This window comes from Gekko japonicus, unplaced genomic scaffold (genome assembly GCF_001447785.1).
Source record: "Gekko japonicus isolate JY-2015 unplaced genomic scaffold, Gekko_japonicus_V1.1 scaffold2329, whole genome shotgun sequence".
Taxonomy (NCBI): Eukaryota; Metazoa; Chordata; class Lepidosauria; order Squamata; family Gekkonidae; genus Gekko; species Gekko japonicus.
In genome coordinates this window covers 211622-236926 of record NW_015170344.1, presented here as the reverse complement: position 1 = coordinate 236926, position 25305 = coordinate 211622, and the positions used below count along the sequence as shown (strand labels likewise).

The 25305-nt window shown below is 39.4% G+C and overlaps 1 protein-coding gene across 1 annotated transcript in view; it reads right to left on the bottom strand.

Annotated features, from left to right (window-relative positions):
* Window positions 1-25305, bottom strand: part of LOC107116288 (FAS-associated factor 1-like) — a 166324-nt gene that overhangs the window by 42518 nt on the left and 98501 nt on the right. Inside the window, exon 7 of the mRNA XM_015418188.1 lies at window positions 19740-19845. Coding sequence (XP_015273674.1) covers window positions 19740-19845 — 106 coding nt within the window. The remainder of the gene's footprint in view (window positions 1-19739; window positions 19846-25305) is intronic.

Here is a 25305-nt window from a genome sequence, read left to right as displayed (position 1 = left end):
GAGCGGTTCCTCAGTGGAACAGGCTTCCTTGGAGGTGGTGGGCTCTCCTTCTTTGGAGGTTTTCAAACAGAGGCTAGATGGCCATCTGACAGCAATGCAGATTCTGTGAACTTATGCAGATCATGAGAGGGAGGGCAGGAAGAGTTGCCTCAGTGCTTAATTCTTTTGGCCCTGGGAAATGCTGATTGCCACTTTTGGGGGCAGGAAGCAATTTTCTCCAGGCCGGTTTGGCCAGGGATCCTGGAGGGGTTTTTTGTCATCTTCTGGGTGTGGAACAGCAGTCACTATGGGTGTGGAAGGGGAGGTATTTGTGAATTGCCTGCCTTGTGCAAGGGGTTGGACTAGATGACCCTGGGGATCCCTTCCAACTCTATAATTCTCTGATTCTACACTAAACATAAGAAAACAGACACATGCTCCTGGCCATTATATTCCTTCATGGGTCAATATATTTAAACACACAAATGTAATAAGCAATGGATAGATTAGGATCTAAAGAACACTGAAGATGTTTTACATACTTCTAAAAAATGCTGAATTCAAGGAATATCTCACCCCACTCCCCCAATGTACACAGAAAAGAAGATGTGCATGCTTAGAACAGCTTTTTTTTAAAAAAACAACACCAATGAGATCAATATACACAGTTAGAAATGTTGTCTCACTGTGAAAGCTTTCATGTACGATGAAAGAGTCTCACAATTCATTAGCAAATTAAACATTTTGTCATGGAGGCACTCATATTTTGGCTTTGTATCAATTACTTTGGACCAGCTGGTAGGAATTCATATAATTCTGGACATACATGGGAAATTAAAATATTGTTTCATTGTTTTTTAAAGACACTCAAAACATAAGTGAAAATGATATAAGAATGCTGTAAATTGCTCAGTTTTACTTAGGCACATTAACATTCTACTTGGCTTTAACAATGATTTAATACAGCTATACTATTATTAAAAATAATTTGTTCCTTTCTTGGAGCATAATCTAGGCAACTGTTAAATTCATAACTTTATCATAATTATAGGCAAATTATTATTCCTCTCTCTCTTAGTAATGTTATTTTTGAGATACAATATTAACAACATTCCTCCTTTGAGTTTTGCTGCCATGATAGCCCAGCAAAAAGATGCTTGTTTTGGCTGTATCATCTTTGTTTTATCTACAAGGCCATGTACGGTGACAGCTGCATTTGTGAGCAACTTAAGACAAATTTCATCTTGGTGGCATCTAATCCAGAGCCTGGTACAAACAGTATGGAAGAGTCAGTGTCAAAATTAAACAATGCCAGATTTTCTAAGAACAGATGCTTTTCCCTTGCAGCTGTAAAAACCATAAAACAATCCTGTGCCACTCTGTCTGGTCACGCAACAGCCACAAAGCAAGGCATAAATCTGGCCACTTACAGCAAATGTTTGTTGAGAGCTTTAAAAACAGTAACAGGGATTTACTGTGAGTGATTATGAGGCTACATTACCCTTTAAATGAGCTTTAGGGCGGTTTAATTTACATCCATGATTTTTATATGTTGACAAAATGAACTTTTAATACAAAGAATTTTAAAGCAGCTTATTCTTAAATATGAAAGCACATCTTGATTTCTTCTTTGTTTAAATCTCTTAAGTTAATAGTGAAAGTGGTATTAAGATATAATTATAACCATATTAGATTGGTAGTTGTAGACAATTTATGCTGGTACAGCTGCACTGAAATGCTTCACATCTATGGATTTCCTCATTAGGTTTGAAAAACTGTAGGTTGTGACTTTTTAACATATCACATCACTTTCTAAGCATGTAACAATTCCCATAATATGTCCATTTAGTAAAAAGATGTTCAGATGCATTTTAAAGGCTATTATACCTTACTATACTGTGGGGGATATTCTTTACAGTTTTGTCTTCATAGTATTTCTATTGGTTTCTTGGGCCTAGTATGTATATATTTACAATATAAACATCTTCAATTAATATTTAAAGCAATTTGAAATCTTTCTTAATAAATACTTTCAAGCTGGTGATTATTTTAAACTCAGGTTTGCAAAAAACTTTTGCTAGAGTTAGCAGTTCATTAGCACCTCCCTAGTTATCAATATAATTGGATTGTTTGATGGTACAAAGTCATCTCTTTCACAAATCTACTTTTAAAAGGCAAGGTGAAAAATGACCAAATTAATAAGGCTAATCAATGTTACCTAAAATGGTTTAAAAGATACCAATATTACCAGAAGAGGAGGCTTGGGATTCCCCCTCCCTTGCATTTTAATTGTTTTTTAAGAATTATTCCTTTTCTCTCTTTCTCTTCCATCCCCCAACATACTATATCTGCTTCACAAGAAGAGAGTGTTTAAAACATATTGAAATTTATTAGCTGAAAAATCATTTACTTCTTTGTGAACTGTACCTAACAACTCTTTTGTTTTAATTCAAGGTTTTTACATTTTTACAAAATTTAAGTAGCTATTGCAAAGTTTACTCAGGGAGACAGTGAAAAAAATAGAAAGAGAAGGAATGTACAAAATTAATCATAGACATAAAAGTCTTTGAGGTCCAATTTACCCTCATTGATATTCAGTGACATACACCTATCCAATTTGTCTGAGCACACCTCCATGTGCAGAGGAAACCGCATCAGTATTGTAAATGTAGCCACCCAATGTCTGTGAACAGCAGCTGCTTTCTTATTTTTTTACCATTTCACACCAGTATTTTTTTTCAAGAGTGAGCATTTATGCTAGCATGCTTAAAGAGCATTTCAACTCTTGCCGAAGTTTGTAGCTATTAGTAATACTGGGTTACGTACTTAATTACATTTCTAGAAAATTAGGGCTCTATTCTAGAAACCTTGAAGATTGCCTTTAAAAAAATAAAACAAGAAAGTTAATTGACTTAAACTGAATTTATCTTACATCCAAGAGACTACTTATATGACAATATATTTGTAACATCAGATTATATAACCAAAATATAATTTCACATTGATATCTACATACATGGAAAAGTGGGCAAAGCTATATGTAGATCTCTTCATATTAAGATTATATATTCATACACCTTTTATACATATTTATACATACATGTACACACGGGGAGAGAGAGAGAGAGAGAGAGAGAGAGAGAGAGAGAGAGAGAGAGAGAGAGAGAGAGAGAGGAGATACACACTACTGTTCACAAACCAAAGACTAACAGATGTGTGACTTCTAATTAGTTATAATAATCTCTGCTTCAATGCTGTTGGAAAAAGCCTCTCTTTTCTTGGAAATTAACAGCATCCTTTTGAGTTTTAAACTCTCTGCATGCTTCAAAGTCCATCTTTTAAAAAATAAAAAGTTGTCTTGTTTAGAATTTCAGACATCTACAGTGATAACTTTACAAAAAGAAAATATTAAATTATAATTATCCTAAACAGACACAATCTTGTGAAACTAACCTCACATTCATATTAAAACACAAAGAGCTGACTATAATGAATTTGATTCATCCTGGGGACACAAAGCTTTACCCACAGTAAACTCAGTCAACTGTTGCTCTTGCTTTTATATTCATGGTACTTAAATAGCGCACTTTAAAACAAAAAAACTCCAATTGGCTTTTCAGACATCCACCCTCCCCAAAAATAACGCACTTGAAAACCCAAAATGATATGAAAAGGCTTCAAGGCCTCTTTTCTCCCTTTCAGAGCACTTTTTTTCTTTCTGTTTGCAGTAATCTGCCTTTCACTTTCTCATTGCTACAGAACAAACGAGGAGGCTCAGGACTTTGAAAAGGGGGCTCAATGTGTAATGGGCCCACTAGAATTAATTTAGTTGCACCAAATCCATTGAGCACCGAAGGGTTTTTTTTCCACTCTTCTTCTCAAATCATTTTGAGTTGGACGCAACCCCCCCAGCCTTTGTAATTCTAGTAAAGCACTTAAAGTGCACAGTAGGTGTTCATCAGGACCATCTGGTCAAAAGCAAAACAAGCTGCTGATTTTGCCTTTGAATAGAATGAAGCAAGTGTGAATTAGTCTCTTCAATTAGCACTATTACAACCTGTCAAGTGCATATTGTAAAACAGGATTATTACAGTATTGGTCACCAGTGCAATTATTTACTCTCTGCCTTTTCTTGCATATAAATATGTCCTGGTTTATTAGTTTCTAATAACTGAAAATGGTTTATTTAAAGCTTTGCCTTTCTAAGTTACCAACATGTACTACAGGTTATGAAAGACATTCATAACCTGCTACATCTCATAATTAGAAGCAAATTTTAAAAAACTTATTCATATCAGCTTCATGTTTCAGTTATGCATAAAAAATTCACACAGAATAACAGAAGCATCAGTATGCCTATACATTGTTTAGACACCAAACTACATCCCGTTCAAAGGGGATGTCACATGCAAACAGGTACACACAGTGGATTTATTTTAACATAGTTACCTGCAAGCTCTTCTTTCTTGCCTGCTGTGTGATATGTTTAGTTTATAAAATACATGCATAAAAATTCTCTTTCCCCTGCAGCTGGTATAGAGTAAAACTCCATCTTCACAGATGGTTAGGAATTAACATTTTATCATTACAGGAGCTAAGCAGATTTTTAGGACAACTTCCTATGAAGTCATAAAGCTAATTTATTTCAAAAACATGTTTATGTTCACAGTTAATTGGGGGGGAGTAATTATAAGCTTTATCATCTAATAAATGCATTCTGCAATAACACTGTAAATAAAATTATCGTTCTGCCTCAATGGTGTAAACATGGGCCATGGTTTAAGTTCTAAGGACCTAAAAACAGCAGCCCCCACCATGCTATGCAATCTGACACTGAAGGGACTTTCAAATAAATATGTGCTATGGCAGAGGAGTCTGCAATTTAAAGGGAAAAAATCCCTTTGCTCTTTGGATCCTAACCACAGACACTGTCAGCATTCAACAGCAAAAGAAATGCATGTTAAATGTAAATATACAAATGTTAAAAGAAATTAAAATATCAGTAAAGTAGTATAGACTTTAGGTATAGAAACCAACTATGTAATACTTCATTTATGAGTAGATCAAGAAGTCATTTAAAATTTAGCAAAATTATTAAAATGGTTAGAATTCATGCATCTAGGTTACAGGTTCTGTTCTATCTGGGGTCATACACATGTAAAAACAGGATTCTACATGTGTATCCCTGACCAGGTAGGAGTCATACACAAGCCAGCTGCTGCTAATGCAATTCCTCTGCCAGATCCAGCAATGGGAACCGTACAAATGTAGCATTGTTTGTAAATCATAAACACGGCTGATCAATTGTTTGGGACAGAGAAAGAAAAACTGGATTTTCCCCACATTCACCCCTTCCTGCTTTTTTTTTTGCTGAACAGCTGACTGGAAGCATATCGTTTCTAACTGGGACTGTATGTGCACAGTGTTGGAATAAATTTGGATCTCAGCCATAGTCTTTAGTATTAAATGCACAGTCACTTACCAGAAACCTGTATATTGCTTCTTAAACTCTCAACACTGAACATATAAAATGGGGGGGGGGAAAAAAAAAAGGGGGGGGGGGGGAGAGAACCTTGCTCTAATTACTTTCCATATGGATAGGTCTATTTTTCATCACATGAATTTGTTTATTGCTATTATCTATAATTTCCTGTTGACTATCCCTGCCTAAATTGCACAGGGTTTTTTGGGGGGCATTCATCCATTAACAAAGGAAGTTAATAAGAGCAAGAGCAGAAATAATTTTAAACATTGGCTGCTAATCAATGTCAATAGGTTATTGAAATCTGAGCACTAAGAACAATCATATCAGCATAACAGCAAAACAGAAAATACAAAATCATAGAACTGTCCAAGTAAAGGACACAAAAATAGTGTGTTCAAGATGAGTTTTATAATTAAACCAAAGCATGTCAGACTCCTTAATGTTATTTGCTAGAGCAGGAGTCCTCAGCCTTTCTGGAACCACAACCCCTGCACAGTATCATGGGACTCAATGAGCTGCAAGCATATGACATGTCATGTAACACAAATGAAAGAATCAGTTATGACTTCACCAGAGGGAAAGGACTGCACACACAAACTGTGCACAAAGCATTGGAGTATCTGCTGGTGGAAGTAGTGGGAGTGGAGGTCAAAGAAAAGAGTTTTAGCACATGTGCAGGCACTAGGAGACTGTGCTGGCTGAAGGTGTTGGTGAAGAGAGAAGGCAAGTGACAGATTTTGCAAAGAATTGGGGTGTTTCTGAACCTATCTTTGCAAAAAGAAAGAAAGAAAGAAAGAATCCTGTCTATTGACCAGTAACTTTGCCTCACCACTCTCCTATTCATCTTGCATTATAGGTCTTTGAAACTCGGTAAGCCATTCCGGTTTGTGAAAAATTCATCATAATCCTCCTAGTGAAGAAATTAATGACAGATGGAGATTCTTCATGGAAATTCTTGCCACAAGCCCTGAGGCTCTGTCTAGATCATAGAGGCATCCTGGGGAATTTCTGTTGTCACATGACGTTAGTTCATTCAGAAAACCTACCATGTACATTTGCCACCTCAAGAATCTACCTCAACCGTACTGTGATGTTTCCCCATGAACTTTTTAGTCTGTAGAAATTAGAACATTTATGTTATACTCCTGGGGAAATAAACCTGTTTTATAATTGTTTCAGGTTTTCCTTCTCAGCCAATCTGTAATGGAGTGCCATGTCTCAGCTAAATTCTCAGCCCAATGAATGAGTTCTCTGAATTTCTGACACTTCCCTGTAATAACATCTCAGCAAAGCTCTATATCAGTTATGGTGTGCAAATACCCACCAATTTCTTGTTGAACACCAGTAGGACTAGGGCTAGTTGAACTGCACGAATATTGAGACAACTCATGCTCATTTAAGTTGCTGGGTTTTGACCATGGGTCTTGTTTACCGAGGTTCTGCAATGAGCTTCCTACCTGCAGAAACTGATATCTATGATAAGTATCCTGCAGAGGCTGACATCTATTAAAAGTATCCTGGACACTCCCACTAAAAGTGTTTGATTTTACAGCTTCTATTATATACATCTCCTGTCAGTACAGAAACGATGCCACAACATGCCATCATTCAAAGCAATCAAGCAAGGAATCCGCCGCAACATTTTTCAAGCCTTCTATTCCTGGCCATATTGTACCATGCTACTGATATTCCAGAGGCCTAATTCCCAGTCCTTTCTGACAGCAACTCTTCTGATAATGAATTTGAGCCAGGTTCATCTGTCCAGGAGAATGGTCTGTCCAGCACAGACCTTGAATGTGCTGAAGCTTGAAGAAAATCTCAGGAAGACAAGGGTTTATTTCCAAAACAGTAACACCAGTTCAGTCCTTTCAGGTAAGGAGTCTCTACCTACCCACCCCCAAACCATTCACTCTCCTCAGAGCCCTCAAGAGAACAGAAGGTACTATGCAGCCCCATTCAGTGGTGGCATACAGCATATTTCTGAGCAAGACCCTTTTCATAACTCTATATACAGATTATTAAATTGTTTTCTATATTTTAAACTGTTGTAAGTCACCTTTTTTAAATGGAAAGATGGCATATAAATGTGTTAATAAATAAAGAGTGGAGAGACGCAAATGAGCACCTAAGGCAAAAAGTAACTTTCTTAATGCTCTGGTCCATTTCATCAGTACAAATGTGAGCATACTGCACTAGAAGAGCCTGTGAACGCACACAAATTTGAAAGAATTATGAGGAATTGTTTAAATCAGAATGTGAAGACACACAAATTGATGAATATAAGAAAATCCCAATTTCCAATGCATCTTTATCTAGAAATGGTTCAGAGGACTCATTTGATTTGTTCCCTTGAGGTCTAAATGCAACTTGCACATGCACACTGAATACAGGAAGGTGCCTTACATGGGTTTATCTAGCCCAATTATGTCAATTCTGATTGGCAGCAGTTCTCCAAGGTTTCATAAAACTGCCTGCTTACTTGCGACAATAAGTGCTCCTCATATGAGGCTTGGGTAGGGCATATTGACTCTGGAAACTGCTGGAAACGCCTGTGCCTTAAATGGAGGCATGGGCAACAGCCTTTTTAGGAGCCACTGTTTCCTTCCCTGGACCCTCCGACACCTCTGGCAGCCCAGAAAGGAACAGACTGCCTCAGGCAACTATCAGGGGCCTCACCAGGACAGGGCATCTTCCTCTTGATCACCTCAAGGAAAATGCAGGGGAGGAGGGGTCACCCCCAAGCAATTCATGTATCTGAAGTAAGCTCTGACTCAAGAAAGCTCATGCTGAGGAAAGAAATGTTACTCAATAAAGTGCCACTGGATTTATCATTTATTTAGCTATCTAGATTAGTAATCACAACAGGAAAAGACCTGCAGGTCAACACATGTACTTGAAAACTGACAACATAATATCCCCCTTCCTCTAGCTGAAGTGCCATTCTGGGCGGGGGAGCAGTCAAGCTACTGGGCGGGGGAGCAGCCAAGCATCCCTTGATTGTGATTGGATCCAGTACAACAGAGAATTCTCCCCACAAGGAACATTTCATATTGTACTTTAATCATTATTTGTGTTAGATTCTGATACCTGTGAGCTCCTTTGGGAGCCAACTTACCACTGAAAACCAAGGTTAAAATAAACATCCACCAATTGTTCCACCAAGGACTGAAAGCTCATTGGGCATCCAAATAAATTTCCATGAGTACAGGATAACTGCTGAAAGGGGTAATTCCAAGCAACTATACCAGTCACTCCAAACTATACAAACATATGAAGCTTTCTTATACTATGTCATATAATTGGTCTGTACTGTCTACCCTTCAACTAGACTTCCAATCTTCAAAAGCTGAAAAACAGCACCAGCCATCTCATTAAATTTGTTGTTGTTGTTCAGTTGCACAGTCGAGTCCGACTCTTCGCAACCCCATGGACCAGATCACGCCAGGCCTTCCTGTCTTCCGCTGTCCTCTGAAGTTTGCTCAATTCTCATTAAATAACTCAGTATAATAAAGCAAACATATATTTTGTAGACTGGATAAATAATATATCTTGCACATATATGTATTACTATTTTTCAGATCCTGTCATGATTAATAAAATACAAATCTATTTAAAAGAGTTACTGAATTCATAGTAGCTTTTTGTTGTTACGTATTTTCTTCATCAATGGATACTAGAAGAAGAAGAGATTGGATTTATACCCCGCCCTTCACCACCCAAAGGTGTCTCAGAGCGGCTTACAAACTCCTTTCCCTTCCCCTGCCCACAACAGACACTCTGTGAGGTGGGTGGGGCTGAGAGAGCTCTTGACAGAAACGGCTCTTTTTCAAGAACAGCTCTTATCAGAACAACGGCTTGCCCAAGGTCATCCAGCCAGGTGCAAGTGGAAGAGTGGGGAATCACACCCGGCTCTCCCAGATTAGAGTCTGCACACTCAACCACTACACCAAACTACACCAAACTAGTAGTACACCTACTATCAAACTAGTAGTACACCAAACTAATAGTACACCTACTATCATATGGGGGTCCACAAAAGTTTTTGACATTATAAAGGGGTTCTCATACTCAAAAGGGTTGGGAACCACTGTTTTAGAGTACTAGGACAGAAACTGTCTTGATTGCCCTGATAAATGACCAACACCCGTCAACAAGAGGAACACATCTCTGCTGGGTCTTCTGGACTTCTCAGCAGCTTTCAGTACCAACAAGCATGATATCCTTCCAGATGATCTAGCAACAACTGGTGCAAGAGGCACTGTTTTCCAGTGGCTCTAATCCTTCCTGTTAGGCAGGTTCCAGCCAGTGGTATTGAAGGACTAATTGTCTGGTCTTTGGTTTATGAAGTACTACAGGGTTTCCCATGTTGCTTAATATTTACATGAACCCCTCTAAAGAAGTCATTCAGAGATGATGATACCTAACTGGATCTTCCCTTCCTATCACAAGCAGTGGAAACCCTGAACCAGTTCCTAGAGGCATCAAATTGATAGATTCGGATGAACAAATTTAATCCATAAAAGAAAGAAAAAAGTGCTATCGACTGGGAGTAATTCTCACATGGGAATAAGTATAAAACTTGTTCTGAATGGGAATCATGGTTTGTGGACTTTTCTAGACTCTGTACCTCCCTTAGACAAATAGGTGTCAGAGGTAGGCCAGGAATACCTTTTACCAGTTTTGGCTGGATAACCAAATGCCACTGTTCCAGGAGAAAAGAGACCTGATTGCTTTCAGACATGCCTTGGTAACATCCAAGCTGGACTAATGCAATGCACTGTATGTGAGAGTTGCAGCAAGATACTGTGCCCAGGATGTTGTCTGGAATCTGGCCTTAAGAACACATAATTTCAGTACTTTATGACTGGCATGGTCTCACTATTTGCTTCTGGGCCCAATTCTAAATACTAGGTATTTGTTGTTTTAATAGATTGATTTTTTAAAATTTATATTCACTTTTGAAAGCTGCCCTCCAATGAGAATGGAAAGATGGGATATAAACCTTTAAATTTTATTTTTATTTTTTGAGGTTTCTATCTCACCATACCCCGCAAGCGGGCTCAGAGTAGCTTACAGCATGTAAATAAATATATCAAAACAGTCTCCTGGTTAATTCAGGACAGGTTTGATAGGAGCATTGACCAGATGTTGACTGGATAGGGAACCATAGGGAAAAGTTAACATTTTCTGCATCTTGCTGAATTCTCACAATATAATCTTGGAAACCAGAACTGCTTCTAACAACTGAGCTGAATGCCTTCAGTGGAGTGACATGCTGACATGCAGTGCTCTGTAGGCTATACTACCCTCCTTTAATCATGTCCTTCATCTGCTCTAACCAATTCAGAGAATATTTTGAGGAAATACCTAATCTGAAACAAAAAGTGCTTCCTTAACTTACTCTAAATTATTTCTGATTCGAATAACTCCATGACGTGGCAAAGGAGAAATAAGTGGGTGCGGGGGACCACTGCTTCTGCTCTCAAAACCAGAACGAGAACTCCACAGATGGCCTAGGCAATTGCTCCCTATCTACTCTGCCACTGCTGCTGTTTTAGGGCAGATGCTGTTAACGCAGCCCTGTGGGGCAATAACCATGCTGGAATTCTTGCTTCCTGCTAACTATGTTAGCTGAAATAGTTCAAAAGGACTCCATGCTGCAACAAGGCAGACCAGGAAGAGCAGAAATCCATCCCTAGCCTCCTCTTCTCAGCTAGACTACCCCCTACTTAGGTAGGGTTAAGCAAGGGAAATAGAATAGGGGAGTTCAGCAGAATTAAAAAAAATTAAGGGGGCTTCTCTGGGAGTTTGGGAGTGCTAGTTAGAATGGTAGACAACTGCTAGTTAGAATGGTAGAATGGCAGACAACCGTTAGAATGGTAGACAACTGCTAGTTAGTGCTAGTTAGAATGGTAGACAACCTGGGACAACTGGGTTCAATCCCTGCTCTGCTACAGCAGCTCATCAGGTGACCTTAGGCCTGTCACAACCTCTCAGCCTAACCTACCTCACAAGCTTGTTGTTGCGAAGATAAGGTGGTAGAAGAAAGAACAATATAATAAACTGCCTTGGGTTCCAATTAGCGGGGAAAGCAGGATATAAATAAAAAATACAATGAGTTTAAAACAAGCTTGCATAAAATGCTGCTTCCTATAGAAAGATGGGGCTAGTTGGGAGTGGTCACTAACTCTGATTGCTGATGCCAAGGCAAGGTGTTTGCCTTTCATGAATGCACTTCTGGATACCACTAATTTCTTAATTTCTACAAATTAATATAGATATTCATATACATTTTTATCTTGTTCTACATTTTCAATGCATCCATCTGTCTTTCACATGATCTTGTTAATAGTAATTTTTAAAAGCAGCTGAAAATCTCAAGATGAAGCAATTACTCAAATACTTAATTTATTGGTATGAAGTTGTCTCCTACAGATAATCCCTTGGTAAAATTCCCCCAAAGCCCCCAGTAGCAGTCAAGAAGGCATTGGTGGACATCATGGACCCTTGCAGACAAAACGCCACACAGATAGTTTGCGGTGCAAATGGAGAATTCTTCCACAATTCTTCCACTGTCTTTTTCCACAAGTGGAACATCCATAGGATCTAACCCACATTATTTAAGTATTTATTTAGAGATTCTATACTGCCTTTCAGTATAAACTAATCTTCTTACACCCTGTTCCTTAAATATCCAAGGAACCTAAAAGTATTAAAATGTACTATAACTTTTAAGATGTGGCTTTAAGAAAGTCTGAGTTTGGATCCTATATTTTCCTTCCTGTTGTGTTAACCTGTCTAGTACCTTAAATGAGATCTTCAAATGAAATGAAATTATTCTGTTTCAACCAAATCCCATTAGGGGATCATTCTATATATTAGAAATACAGAACATCCACATTCAAAACAGATTCACTATAAGGACCTATTCTGATTCTTTTTTTTTCAATTACATTTTTATTAATTTCAAACTCTTACAAATTAATTACAATTTATTCTACAACAGGAAATGAATTTAACATTATTTAATAATATTCTTCTACAAGTTGCCAATTCTATTCTGCTTCGACTTCATTTGTAAATTATAATCATTAATTAAATCCGATTTGTACTCCAGTACAAATGCAACTATAAACTCAATCTCTTATGTTTATATAACCATATATTCTGTATGTATTTTGTTTCAAAATTAACATTATAAGATAAATTACAATAAAGTAAGATAGAAAGTAAGATAAAAAAGAACTATATTCCTACATTTCTTTACTCTGCTCTCTTAAAATCTTTTACTCAATTCTGTTCTTCCTCTTTAACTGGAGTGCTTCTGATCGACGTTCCCTCTCCCGGGACTCTGGAACAGTTCTGGAGGAGACTCTCAAAGTGAGTCTTGCCCAATGGGGAGGTGTGGGGGGGATATCCCAATGGCCCTACCTGTGTGCTCCCCTACGCTTTATATTCCAGGCTACTTTACTTGGGGGAAAATATATAAAGCAAAAGAAGAAAGGGGGGGAAAGTAACTCTATAGCTGCAATCTCCTCCGATATAGTTCTTTACAGTCTTCTAGTACGTTCCTCTTCTTTTGGTTACCAGTTCTTGGACTCCTAGCCCAAGTCTGATTCCAATGCCTTCAGAAGCTCTTCACCAGATGTTAAATCATGGGCTGAGAATATTCTTCCTTGGTGTGTGACCGATATATGTCCAAGCGGAAGCCAACGATACCTGTAGTTCTTCTCTGCAAGCTTTTGTGCAATTGGGCACATATGTTTCCTGGCATTTAGTATTTCATAAGGAATATCTGGGTACAGCTGGACCAAAGTGTCCTCAAGCTTCAGACCTCTGTTCTTTCTGGAAATTTCCAAGAGGTTCCGCTTAGTTTTTGTGTCCTTAAGATCTGCCACGATATCAGGTATCAGTGCTGGTGAGCCCATTAGGGGAAGGTTTACATGGGCCCCTGCCACACGGCAGGGGAAAAGCCTCTAAAGGCGCAGCTTTTAAAAGCCGCACCAACGTTGAGACGCCGCGGCGGGATCCCACGGATCCCCTGGCCGCGGCGCCTTTTCTCCCCGGCACGATCAAACGCCGGGAAGAAAACACGGCTCTGACCGGGAGCCGGCCGAACTACGCATGTCGGAGCATGCGCAGTTCGGCTACGGGCCGGGGTTGTGCCGGCGCAAGGACGTGGCGGCGATCAAACGCCCGGCTTGCAGCACGGCTTCTCGTTGAACCACCAAGGTAGGTGGTTTCAACTTGAGGCGGATTTGTGCGGGGAAGGGCCAGTTCGGGGACGGAAGCTCAACGCTTCCCAGATGTTGTGTTGTGATCGCGCCGGTTTGATCTGCCCCCGAACTGTCCCGCTCCCAGCCCAAATCGCCTAGTGTGAATGAGACCATGGAAAGCATTGTTTACCACTGGCCCCAGAAGCTGTATAATTCCTTCTAACCACTCATTTAAAGTAACAGTAAGGTCCTTGTTTAATTCAAAGTTCAAAGAAATTCCACTTACTTTTCACCCATCCTTCAAAAGTTTTCAATTCAGCTATTTCTTTAGAGTTCTTTTGCATGCCGGCAGCTGCTGTCTCTGCCTTCTCCTGTGCCTCCTGCAGCTTTTTGTTGACTTCATCCAGCTTATTCATAATAGGAGTAATGCTGTTTCTTATATCTTCTTTTAAGTCTTGTTTTAAATCTGTAAGCATCTCCTGTAAATGCTTTTTGGTTTGGTCCTTTTGCTTACATGAGCTTCTGCTTCCTCCATTTCCAACGGGGGGGGGGGTTAGTCTTCATCCAAAGAGTTTTGGCTTTCTTGCATTGCTCTAGGGATCTGTTTGGAGGAATTCTTGCCACCTTTTGCTCCCCTATTCCTCCCCATTGTTTTGGTAAAGCTGTAATATTCCTGATGGCATCTGGTTTTTGGTCACTGTGTGACATAGAGTGTTGGACTGGATGGACCATTAGTCTGATCCAACACGGCTTCTCTTATATTCTTATGTACCCCTGATTAGCTTGGGAAGGGTCTGAGGTGGGGATTTATGCCTTTTTGTGGGGGACAGGAAACTGATCTGTGGGATTGTTATTAGATTTCAAAGCATAATGTCAGAGTTTGGAACAGAACAATAGCAAGGTTTTTTGTCACATTAAGGTTTTTAAACAACGGAGACAAGAATGAAGGGTGCAAATTTTTTAGAGGGCTGCAAACCTGTACCCCTTTTCCCAATTCCCATGAAATTGGGGGGGGAGGGCTCTTGTGCAGAAGAATGACCTACATCCAGTGCAAACTTGTTGTCATTACCTTTAAAATCAGCCACCACATACACTCTGATTGGTCCTGCATAGGGAATAATTTTTCAGGAATTTCAGAAGCCAGGGGGAAAATACCCTCTCAACAGGATTACAGAACAGTAATGGCCAACCCAGAAATAAGGGATAACAAAAAAAATGACCCCCCCCCAATCCCAAATCTGAAATTAAAACAGATTTTTTCCCCTGTGCACACCCTAAATCCCACACATTTTAATTCAGGTTTATTCAAAATGCAACTCTCTAGTACTAGACATTTGCACCAATGTATCAATATATTTGATTCACAGTGTGGCCAGATCTGTAGTTATTTAAATTCAGAGACTGGAGCCATGAACAGACAGGTCTTTCTTCCAATCGAAAATAAAGACACAGCTTTGCAGAAAAATCTGAAATCTGAAAATAAATGAACAAATAAACCCAACATACTAGAAACAGCACCTGTAGCTTTAAGAATCAAATGCCCTCAGTGGCCGTTGCTAGGCAACTACAACAGTATTGACAGCATTCAAGCCATGGTTTCTGTCAGCAAAAGACAGGGGAAGGGAGCAGGCCTTTCCAGAGCTATTTTGGCCTTCCAGGGAGGACTCATGAAGCTCAGGCCTGGCAGCAATCACTGGGCAACTTGCATGACTCATCTAGGCCCAGCTGCTTGTTTTTGTTCAACAGCAGCCACCCCATGAAAGCCAGTGCAGTGTAGTGGCTAGAGTTTCAGACTACCATCTGTCAGACCCAGATATAAATACCCATTCTGCCAAGGAAGTTCACTGGGTCACCTTGGGCCAGTCACACACTCTCAGCCTAACCTGCCTCACAGGTTGATGTGAAGATAAAATGGAGGACAGGAGAATGATGTAAGTTGCTTTGAGCTTCCATTGTAAAGAAAGACAGGGTATAAATGAAGTAAGTAACTAATATAGCTGTGGATGAGGGACAGATAAAAGTTGCTGAGTGGGTAGGAAGGAGAAAAGGAAGCAGGATATGGGAGCTACCAGGAGAAGGAAAAGAGGAAATAATGCAGGAAGGAAATATTGTGGGAAGGAAGATACAGGGGAAAGTGAGGTGCCACGTGCAAGTCCTTGCAAGTTACCCACATACTTCAATTGTAATAGACACCAACATGAAATAATTAAGTTTCCAAAATAATATCTCTTCCTGCTTCTACTTTCCATTCATACACAGCTTTAGAAAAGTCTTTAAAGTCTAGAGATATTGTAATGGTCAGTATTTCAATTTAACATTATAAATTACTACCTAAATGCTACTATATCAAAATGAGGTGAGGTACAGATATCTGGAAAATACCTCAAATGTTGTCATTCTGAAATTCAGAGGAATCAAAAAGAAAGGGCAGAAATACACTGTGTAGTTTCAGTCAGGTATATTCAAATCGAGGGGTCCACAGTCACTGGACTTTCCATTAACAACTAGACCTTAAGCTAGGCTGATCCGCAAGCCTGACTCAGGGCATGCAGTTTTCCAGTATTCCTGCAAGTATTCCTCCAGTATTCCTGCAAGGTTCTTCAATATTACACCAAAACAGAAGCAAGAGAAATTCATACAAAGTAACCTACATTTGGCACGTCCCCTTTTATTCTTATCTAGACTATTAAAATTCACTCTCTGTTTCAGTAGTTTTTCAATGTACATTCTGAAAGGTAATCAGAGTTTGAAACTACGAGAATATGCTAATATGTGTCAGTTTACCTAACAGATTTTTCACCAACTCATTGCAAAAATAATCATGACACCATTTTATTTGGAAAACGCAGGAGAAATATTTATTGCTCAAAGTCGTTGCAGCATAAAATACATTTGAATAATCCAAGCAACTGGATCCGGAGAGACAGTTGCACCTGATTGTCATGTTGAGGCACGAAACATTTCTAGAATTTTAAGTATTCCTTTAATAATTGATGTAGACATTTTGAATCTTTCTGCATATGATATCAGGTGTGAGTAGATTGCATTAACACTGCTTAAACATTTCAACTTGTCAGTATGGCCAACTCGATTTCTGAAATATTTGCAGTATTTTCCCATCGAAACAGTAATAAAGGTAAAGCAAATATATGCCACTGCTTTATAATCACTGAACATTAATGAATATTTTATGTCTTTTTAAATCTCCCTGTTTAATTTTAAAGGGTGAAATTAAGTCTCTTTCACGCAATATGCCAATTATCGGTAAATCAAACAATAACTCAGCCATTATACTCCTTTTTGTTAATATACCAGAAGCTAATTTGAAAACACAGGATGGCATTTTTTAGAGAATAATTGAATAGTCCTTCCTGCCCTCTGGTGGTTGATAGTTGCAATTTGCACATGAAGTTCAATTAGCCCTAAAGTATATAAATTAATTTGTTTTTAAAAAAACAATGCCAGATGTCAGATAAAAATATTTCATATATGATAATGATTCCATATATGGTGATTTACTTTAAAGTACATTTTTGAGCTGTAATACAAAATAACAGGGCTCTGTTTAGACAATTCCTTTGCGTAGATCTGCCCAGTTCCTAAAGGCTTGCACATGCCAATCAGATATTTAATTTTCTTGTAAAGCATCTAGAGCACAAACTGCTCTTTAAAAAAAATAATGTCAATGATATCAAAGAAAAAACAGAAAATAATACTACATTAATAGATTCCCATTAGTACACCACAATTAAATTGGGTGAACTATATAGTATCTACACCAAAAATTATCAAATGTATATTGTATGTAGTAACAGCAGTTACATTAACTTTTGCCAAACTCTGGAAACAAAAGAAAACTCCCAACAGAAAGGTTTCTTTTGAAGAAGTGAAAGATTTCTGTTTTGCTGCGATTTCCAGCCTTACAGAACAATCAAGGTGTTGAAGAAATACCTTTACAATGGAAAGAGTTGCAATGTATCATATTGATCTTTGTATAATGAATTTTGTTCGTAGTTATCACCGTCTGACCACGGAAACGTCTTCAGACAGCGCTGGCTCTTCGGCTTGGAAACGGAGATGAGCACCACAACCCTAGAGTCGGATTCGACTGGCTTTCGAGCAAGGGAACCTTTACCTTTTTATACAGAATTTTATTCTGTTTCCCTTTTTGCTGGGGGAAAACACTAACTGCTTTTGTAATCCCCCACTATTAGAAACAGCTTGCATAATAAATAAATAAATTACAACATTGGGAACTTCATTTGAAAGGGGGGAAGATTCACTCTAAGAACTGTGGTGCTATTTTCTGGATTGCAGCCAATAAATCCCAAAGTCCAATTGCATTCCTTTGAACAAACGATGTACTTATAAGAATGTTCCTTATTCATAGTATTCTGTACAACAGTCCATTAACTTCAAGTCTAGAACCTCAGTCTCATATGCTTATCAGGATTTCAGCTCAGAGTTTTATGCTTTCCCTATTTTTCAAACATTGGTAGTGGTGACAAATTCCATTTTCATTTGGCAATGCCAGAAAGTTTTACAGAACAGCATATCGGTTCTAATGACTAATATCTTTGAGATAGGTTCTTTACTGGGATTATAAATCTAATTTCTTTATAAAGAAATACGGGGATCTTCAAGTCTAACAAAAAGCACCTGGATTATTTATTTTTCGCTTGATAACTAGGAAAAGTAGTTAAAATCATTTTAATGCTACACAACTGTTTTTGAAACGGTCATAAATCCACAAACCTATATTGTTAAAATTTAAATTGTTTGAGCTTAGAAAAATCTAAAACATACGTGTAGAAATAGGAGATGAGCATCTAGTAGGTACAGGTGTTGAAAGGAATTCAGAGTGTAACGTATTTCACTGGACATAACCAAAAAAGATGCAAATCAAACAAATAGAGGTGCTGTTTCCTTATGGGAAAAACCATGGCAGCCTCAAAGGGCTGGCACTAAACCTGTTTTCTCCTGGTTACTACAGTATTTTACATGTTATGTCTGTAAGCGTCACATTTAATTTTTGGTGTTTGTTTCATTTTAGCTCTTTTTTAAAGAATCAATATAAACATGTTTAACTACAAAACAGAAAACTGTAAAATACGAACAGATTCAAAGCACCACAGAGGGTATTCCATGTATGCACAGGGACTTGTTAATCTTCTTCCCATAACAGCAACCTTTGTGGGTGGGGTGTCAGAACAGCACCGCATAAGGGGTGAGGAACTACTGCTGGAAAGAAATGTCCACATGCAGCTTACTTGGTACATATGCATGGGACTCTCTGGATCATGACCACTGTTTTTAATGATGATTGTTAAAGAAAATATCTTTTTTTTTTTTAGACTGGGAGTATGTGTATGGACTGTGATTAACTAAACAGAAAAAGCAGAGGAGCTGATTGTTTTATGGGGGGGGGGGGAAAGGAAAATAACTTTTGGGGGGGGAACAGACAACTACTTTATGGAGGGAACAGGTTATGGAACACACAAGAATTTCAACTTCAAGCCAGAAGGCTATGATTATTTTAGGAAGTACATCTGTCACTCAGTGATGGATCGGCAAGGAACTTATCTTTGCAACATCACCCCTTGCTGGCTGTTCTATAGAACAACAGTGATATCATTTGTGTAGAGAAACAGCTTCTCTGCCATTCTATCCATAGTCAAGGCAATATAATAGCAGTTTTTTTAACCCAAGAATATACTCAATAGCAAGTCAAAATGTACCCTCCCCCCAAAGTGGCAGAGGATCGAGAAAGAATGGAAACCTAACTATATGACACTAGCTCATCGCATTTGGCTACTAAAATGCAACATACTACCAAAAACAGTACTCCTCTTGGGCAAAATTAATGCAGATTTTAAATGTAGGTCACATAATCTGATGTACCTACAGTAATCTTTCATCATCCAGTTAATTAAAATCTAAAAACTGAATAACGAAAGACAAAAGGAAGTTTGCAGTCTGAATACATAAGCCCTCTTTAACAAAGCCAACATTAGTTATAATGAGCTACATTTATTCTTCAGCTGTGAGACAGAACTCACCTCCTGAATGGTACTGCTTCCTGAGAAGTTGAGGTTGTACTCCCGCTGGACTTCTCGATGGGTGACGATCAGCATGAAGTTTTGATTTAATGATTCCTGCAGGGCACTGAAAGGGTTGAAAGAAAAACAAGAAAATCAGGGGCAAGCATGTTCTAGCTTGCTTTACATTTAACTGCAAAAACCCCAGGAGTACCCTAAACTCTGCAGAGACAAGTCCAGGCACAATGTTATCATCGCTTTCTTTTTTGCTCCTAAACGCAAGGAAGCATGTGGAGAATGACCAAGGGGACTAACCTGTTAACTCCTTCTCTCCTAAGGTGGCTGGAGAGTCTAAGGATACATTTTAACTCTTCTGAATGAATTTTCAAAACACTGAGACAGCAGCTACTGTCACAACCTTCAGCTATATTTAACAAATGAGACTATTAACTGATCCTGAAAATAAAAGCTTAGAAATGCTCAAAAAATAACAAATAGCTTCAATAGTAAACACTAGCAAATATACAGATAGTTTATATAAAGTGAATGCATGTAGACTATTTCTTTTGCAATATTTTTTTAAAAATCACCTTTCTAGCATTGGACAGTGTTTTGGGTACAGATTTATGCAATGTCATCTCAATAGACTCCGACATTTATGACTTTACATGCACATGCACACATGTCTTCCAATTAGTTAGCGTGATAATTGGTGACAATTACATTTAGGATGCTAGAGAAAATAAGTTCTGAAGCTTACCGGTAGATCTCAAGAAATAACAAGTGTGCTTTTATCTAAGGACATAATTTCTTCCCCATTTTTCAAATTTTATTCATAAATGTCATTTATTCACCAAATTGAAAATGGTCATAGATGATAAAGGAAAAAATAGCTTTTTTGATAAGGCTTATAATTTTATTTAAAGGAGCATAAAAAGAGTTTTGCTGAAGAATGCTGTATTACAACTATATAAATAATCAGCTTCATATTACTTCCATTACTGAGTCATCTTTAACCTTACACATCTTCATCCTTTTCTGACTGCAGTTTCTATATGCTTATCTGTACGATGGTTTTGATTTCTGAAAGTGCCATGGTACATGGAAACAGCAGCAGAGTATAGATTGTAAGCAATTCCTCACCTTAAGAGTGGTAAAAAACATGCCAGCTTTTAGCAAGTAAAAAGACCATTTGACATTGAGTAAAAGTGGTTATCCTTTCATGCACCCAAAGACTAACTGCTTCAGGAATGGGCCAGAAAGGTGGTCAGTTGTATTGAAAAGATGCAATAACCCAATGAAAAGACAATATTGAAAATGAATTCTTTTCTAAAGTCTTACCATTAGTTTTCTTCATTAAAACATTTATACCCCACCTTCCTCCGGGAATTCAAGGTGGTGAACAAATGCCAACAGGCAAAGAATACAACAAAACCAGAACAACAATAAATACAACAAAGCTCATCTGCAAAACACCCTGTTCAGTACTCCTCTAATAATGGAAACATTTCTCAATGATATGTCTGCCTTAATGTTTAGGAGTTTTCAAAGCTTATCAGGAAAGCCTGAAAAAGTTTTTTTTTCATATTTCTGGACAAATCTCATTGTTGACAATGGACACTGACTGATAAAAAAATTTTTAAAGGATTTTAAAAAGCAATGCAAGGCCCTCTTGATTATATTATCTATACAACTTGCTGGTCCCACAAGGACATGCAAAGAGTCATTTTAAGTCCCCCCAACTCAAGAACTGACTTCTTTTTGACATTTGTAAAGTGTGAGCCTGAACAATTTCCTTAAGAAATGTCTTGTTCATGCAGATTTTGTAGATGTTCAACACTTCAGTCTTATAAATGATTATGCTACTGTATTTACATTTTTCATTTAAGTGGTTATTTAAATATCTAATGAAATGAAACAAGATGGATACTGACAAATAATTCTTTGCTTTTATTATGCTCAATAGGGCATTCTGCCTCACAGAATTCAAGAACCAGAAAAAAGTTTTAATATGCCTTTAAACTGGAGTTAATATGAGAGGCAATGTTTGTCCACCTCTCCAATGCATATGCAATCTGTTTTTATTTTGGGAAAACTGCCATAAATAAAAATCTAATACAACCTACAAACTTCATAGGTTCACCTTAATTCTATTGTTTTCCACCACAGTTTCGAATCCAGAAGACAGACTTTAGATGAAGGACTTATACATTTATTCAATCAACAATGTGCATTTGAAGTTCGCTGTGACAACCCCTTCAGCTTCCACAAAGTTTCTAGTCGTGTTAAGGAAGACAATAATTGGTCCTTTATTTAATTAGATCCACATGTATTACACTAGCTTGAGATAACAAATTAGATTATACTGTCATTTGTCTAAGTGAGAACTCACCATTAGAGGAAATACCTTGTCTAATGAAGATATAGTGAATACCAATTATTTATCTTAGTTAAAAATAAAGCTACCCATTAAAATATTTTTAGAAAGGCAAAAACAACACCCATTCCTTGACCAAATATTTGGTTCAGGTATTTAAAGAGGAATTTTATATGAAGATACTTATTCTCCTAAGTGTTCCCACTTCCAAGATGTAGAGGGAAATAATGTGCATAATGCTATTGCATATTTCCATATATGCTCAATTATAAACTAATGAGCACTTGACTTGAAATTCCCACAATTATTTTATTATTTATTTTATTACATTTATACCCCGCCCTCCCCGCGAATGGGCTCAGGGCAGCTTACATAGGGCACCAAGTGCGTTCAATATACAAAATTTCATAATACAAAATACAAATTAAAACAAGTTAAAATCAGTTCTATGGATGCACATAAAGACTCCTAACAGCTTGCGTAGCAGGGGGGAAGGTTGGGGTGATGGAAAGATGTTACCCCCCCCCCAGTGGTCTCTCACTATAGAATGGTCTCTCTCTATAAAGGAGCGGTGGTGGTAGTGGCAGTGGCGGCTCCTACTCATAAGCCTGGCAGAAGAGCTCCGTCTTGCAGGCCCTGCAGAACTGCACAAGGTCCCGCAGGGCCCTGAACTCCTCCGGGAGCTCATTCCACCAGGTAGGAGCCGGCACTGAGAAAGACCTGGCCCTTGTTGCCACAAGCTTGGCCTCCTTAGGGCCCGGGGTCACCAGCCAGTGTTGTGACCCCAACCGAAGTGCTCTTTGGGGAATATATGGGGAAATGCGGTCCCTCAGGTAAGCCGGACCCTGGCCATGCAGGGCTTTAAAGGTTAGCACCAGCACTTTGAAGTGAATCCGGTATGCTATAGGCAGCCAGTGCAGCGTTTTCAGCACAGGTCGGGTGTGCTCCCAGCCCGGGGCGCCCACCAACAACCTGGCAGCAGCATTCTGCACCAGGTGTAGCTTCCGGATTTACGACAAAGGTAGTCCCATGTAGAGAGCGTTGCAGTAGTTTTACTATTAAGATTCCTCATTCCAATCTGCAACTCTTCTTTCTATTTTTGCCAGCTGTAATTCCAGAGGGGTGGCTGTGCTCGTCTATTGAAGCAAAACAGAAGTCTAGGTACCTTAAAAAAAAATTATTTTTATTTAACCTTAGATTTGATATACCGCCCTAACCCCCGAAGGGGTCTCTGGGCGGTTCACATTTAGTCGTTCTAAGAACTGCGTTTCCTATCTAGGGCCACATCTAGAGTTGGGGGTGGGGCTTCCTACCGGCACCCTTGATTGTGTATGTGCTTCCTTCTTACTTCCATTGGCAGGCTCGGCGTCTAGATTGATCCTCGGCTGCTGGCGCGGCGTCCCTTCCAGGCTCCCGATCTTCCTCTCTCCGGCCACCACGGCAGCTCCGCACCGGCGCACGGCTTCCTGCACACTCCTGGCCGGCTTCATCCGTCAGGCACTGCCTTGCCTGCGTCATTCGTCGTGCGCCTCCAGGGTACTGCTGTCGCCGCCTGATGTCACTAGGTGTTTCCTTCGGCCACCAGGGATCGCTCTGCTCCGCACCGCCCTCAGCTCCACCAGCACTCTCTGCCGCTGCCGCCACGCCGCCATCCGTCGTCCTCTGCACCGCCACGCCATCCGCACATCCATCATGCCTCTTCCATCAGAGGTGGGTGCCCCCTACCCTTCTAAGGGCAGGTACCCATTCGTCTACTTGCACTAGGTGTTACTTGGCTTTCGACCCGCTGGTTTAAAGAAAAATAGAGTTGCACTTACCTGTAACTGTTGTTCATAGATGTCTTCTGTGCAGACACACATTGGGACTGCACTTGTGCAGGTCTGCCACATACATTTTTTTCTAGCTTTTAAACTCTAAAATGGGGGCACTCTGACCCTTTTGGAGCTGGCACATGTGCAAGATTCCTGCCCAGAGCATCATGCGCTTCAGTGACAGGTGCCCCATTCCTCAATTCCCACTAAGCTGCCGCGAGCCCCTTTCTATGGCACAATAGGCCCTGTGAGAGGTCCCAGCGGGGCAGGAGGGAGGAAATATGTGTCTGCACAGAAGACTAAGGGTAATGACCTGCGGAATAATCCAGGGTGTAGAGGGAAAACATTTGACAGCCCCTTTAAAAAGGGCTGAGCCAATTTGTGAGCAAAAGCCATAGTGCCCTGTTCTTCCTCATGAAATGTAGCAATAGCCACCAGAGGAGTTTTCATGAAGGGCACTGCTAAACCCGTCTGTACTAATGACAACAGATACTCCAAAACCAAAGACAACAGGCAGGTTAAATGGCATTCCCCTCAAGCAGAAGCCCAGGACTCAAAACGAGTCCATTTCCTACCATAAGAGTACCTGGTTGATGGTTTATGGGCTTGATGTAGGATATCTAGAACTCCTTGGGAAAAGAAGTACCCTAAAGCTGGATCCTCCATGCCGTCAAGTGCAGCCTTGTTAAACCGTGATGCAGTAAGGGACTGTGCATCAGCAGATCTGAGGTAAGGGGGAACAGTATGTAGTCTCCTCCCACTAGTTGTAGCAGCTCCAAGAACCAGATCTGGCGAAGCCAGAACAGAGACACAAGGATACCATCTGTCCGATCAGCTAGCATTTTCCTTATAACTTTGCTCAGGAGAGGGAAGGGGGGAAACGCACAGAAGAGTGCGCCTGACAAAGGGATCTGGAATGCATCTCCAAGAGAAGTTGGATCGATGCCTGCCAGGGAACAGAATTTGCCACTTCTTTGGATTTGGCTGTGGCAAACAGGTCTACCCAAGGTGTTGAAGATCACTCTGATATATCTGTTTTGTATGGACCATTCGTAATTGGTCTGGTAAACCCTGCTCAGGTTGTCTGCCTCTGTATTTAAGGATCCCACTATATGGATGGCTTTAGGGAGGTCCCCAATACACAGAGTTACTTTCCACACTGCTATTGCTTCTAGACAAAGCTTGCAGGAACTTGTGCCTCCCTGCTTGTTGTGGTGTTGTCCATTTGGATCAGCACCTTCTTGTCCCTGAGCATAACTGAGAAGAAGTTAAGTCCAATCTTACCACACGAAGCTCCAGAATATTGATACTGTTGGGAGTAACTGGTATAGTATCCAGTATCCCATCTCAACTTAACAAAGTGCATTTAGGCTACATACAACAGAAGCTCTTTGTTCTC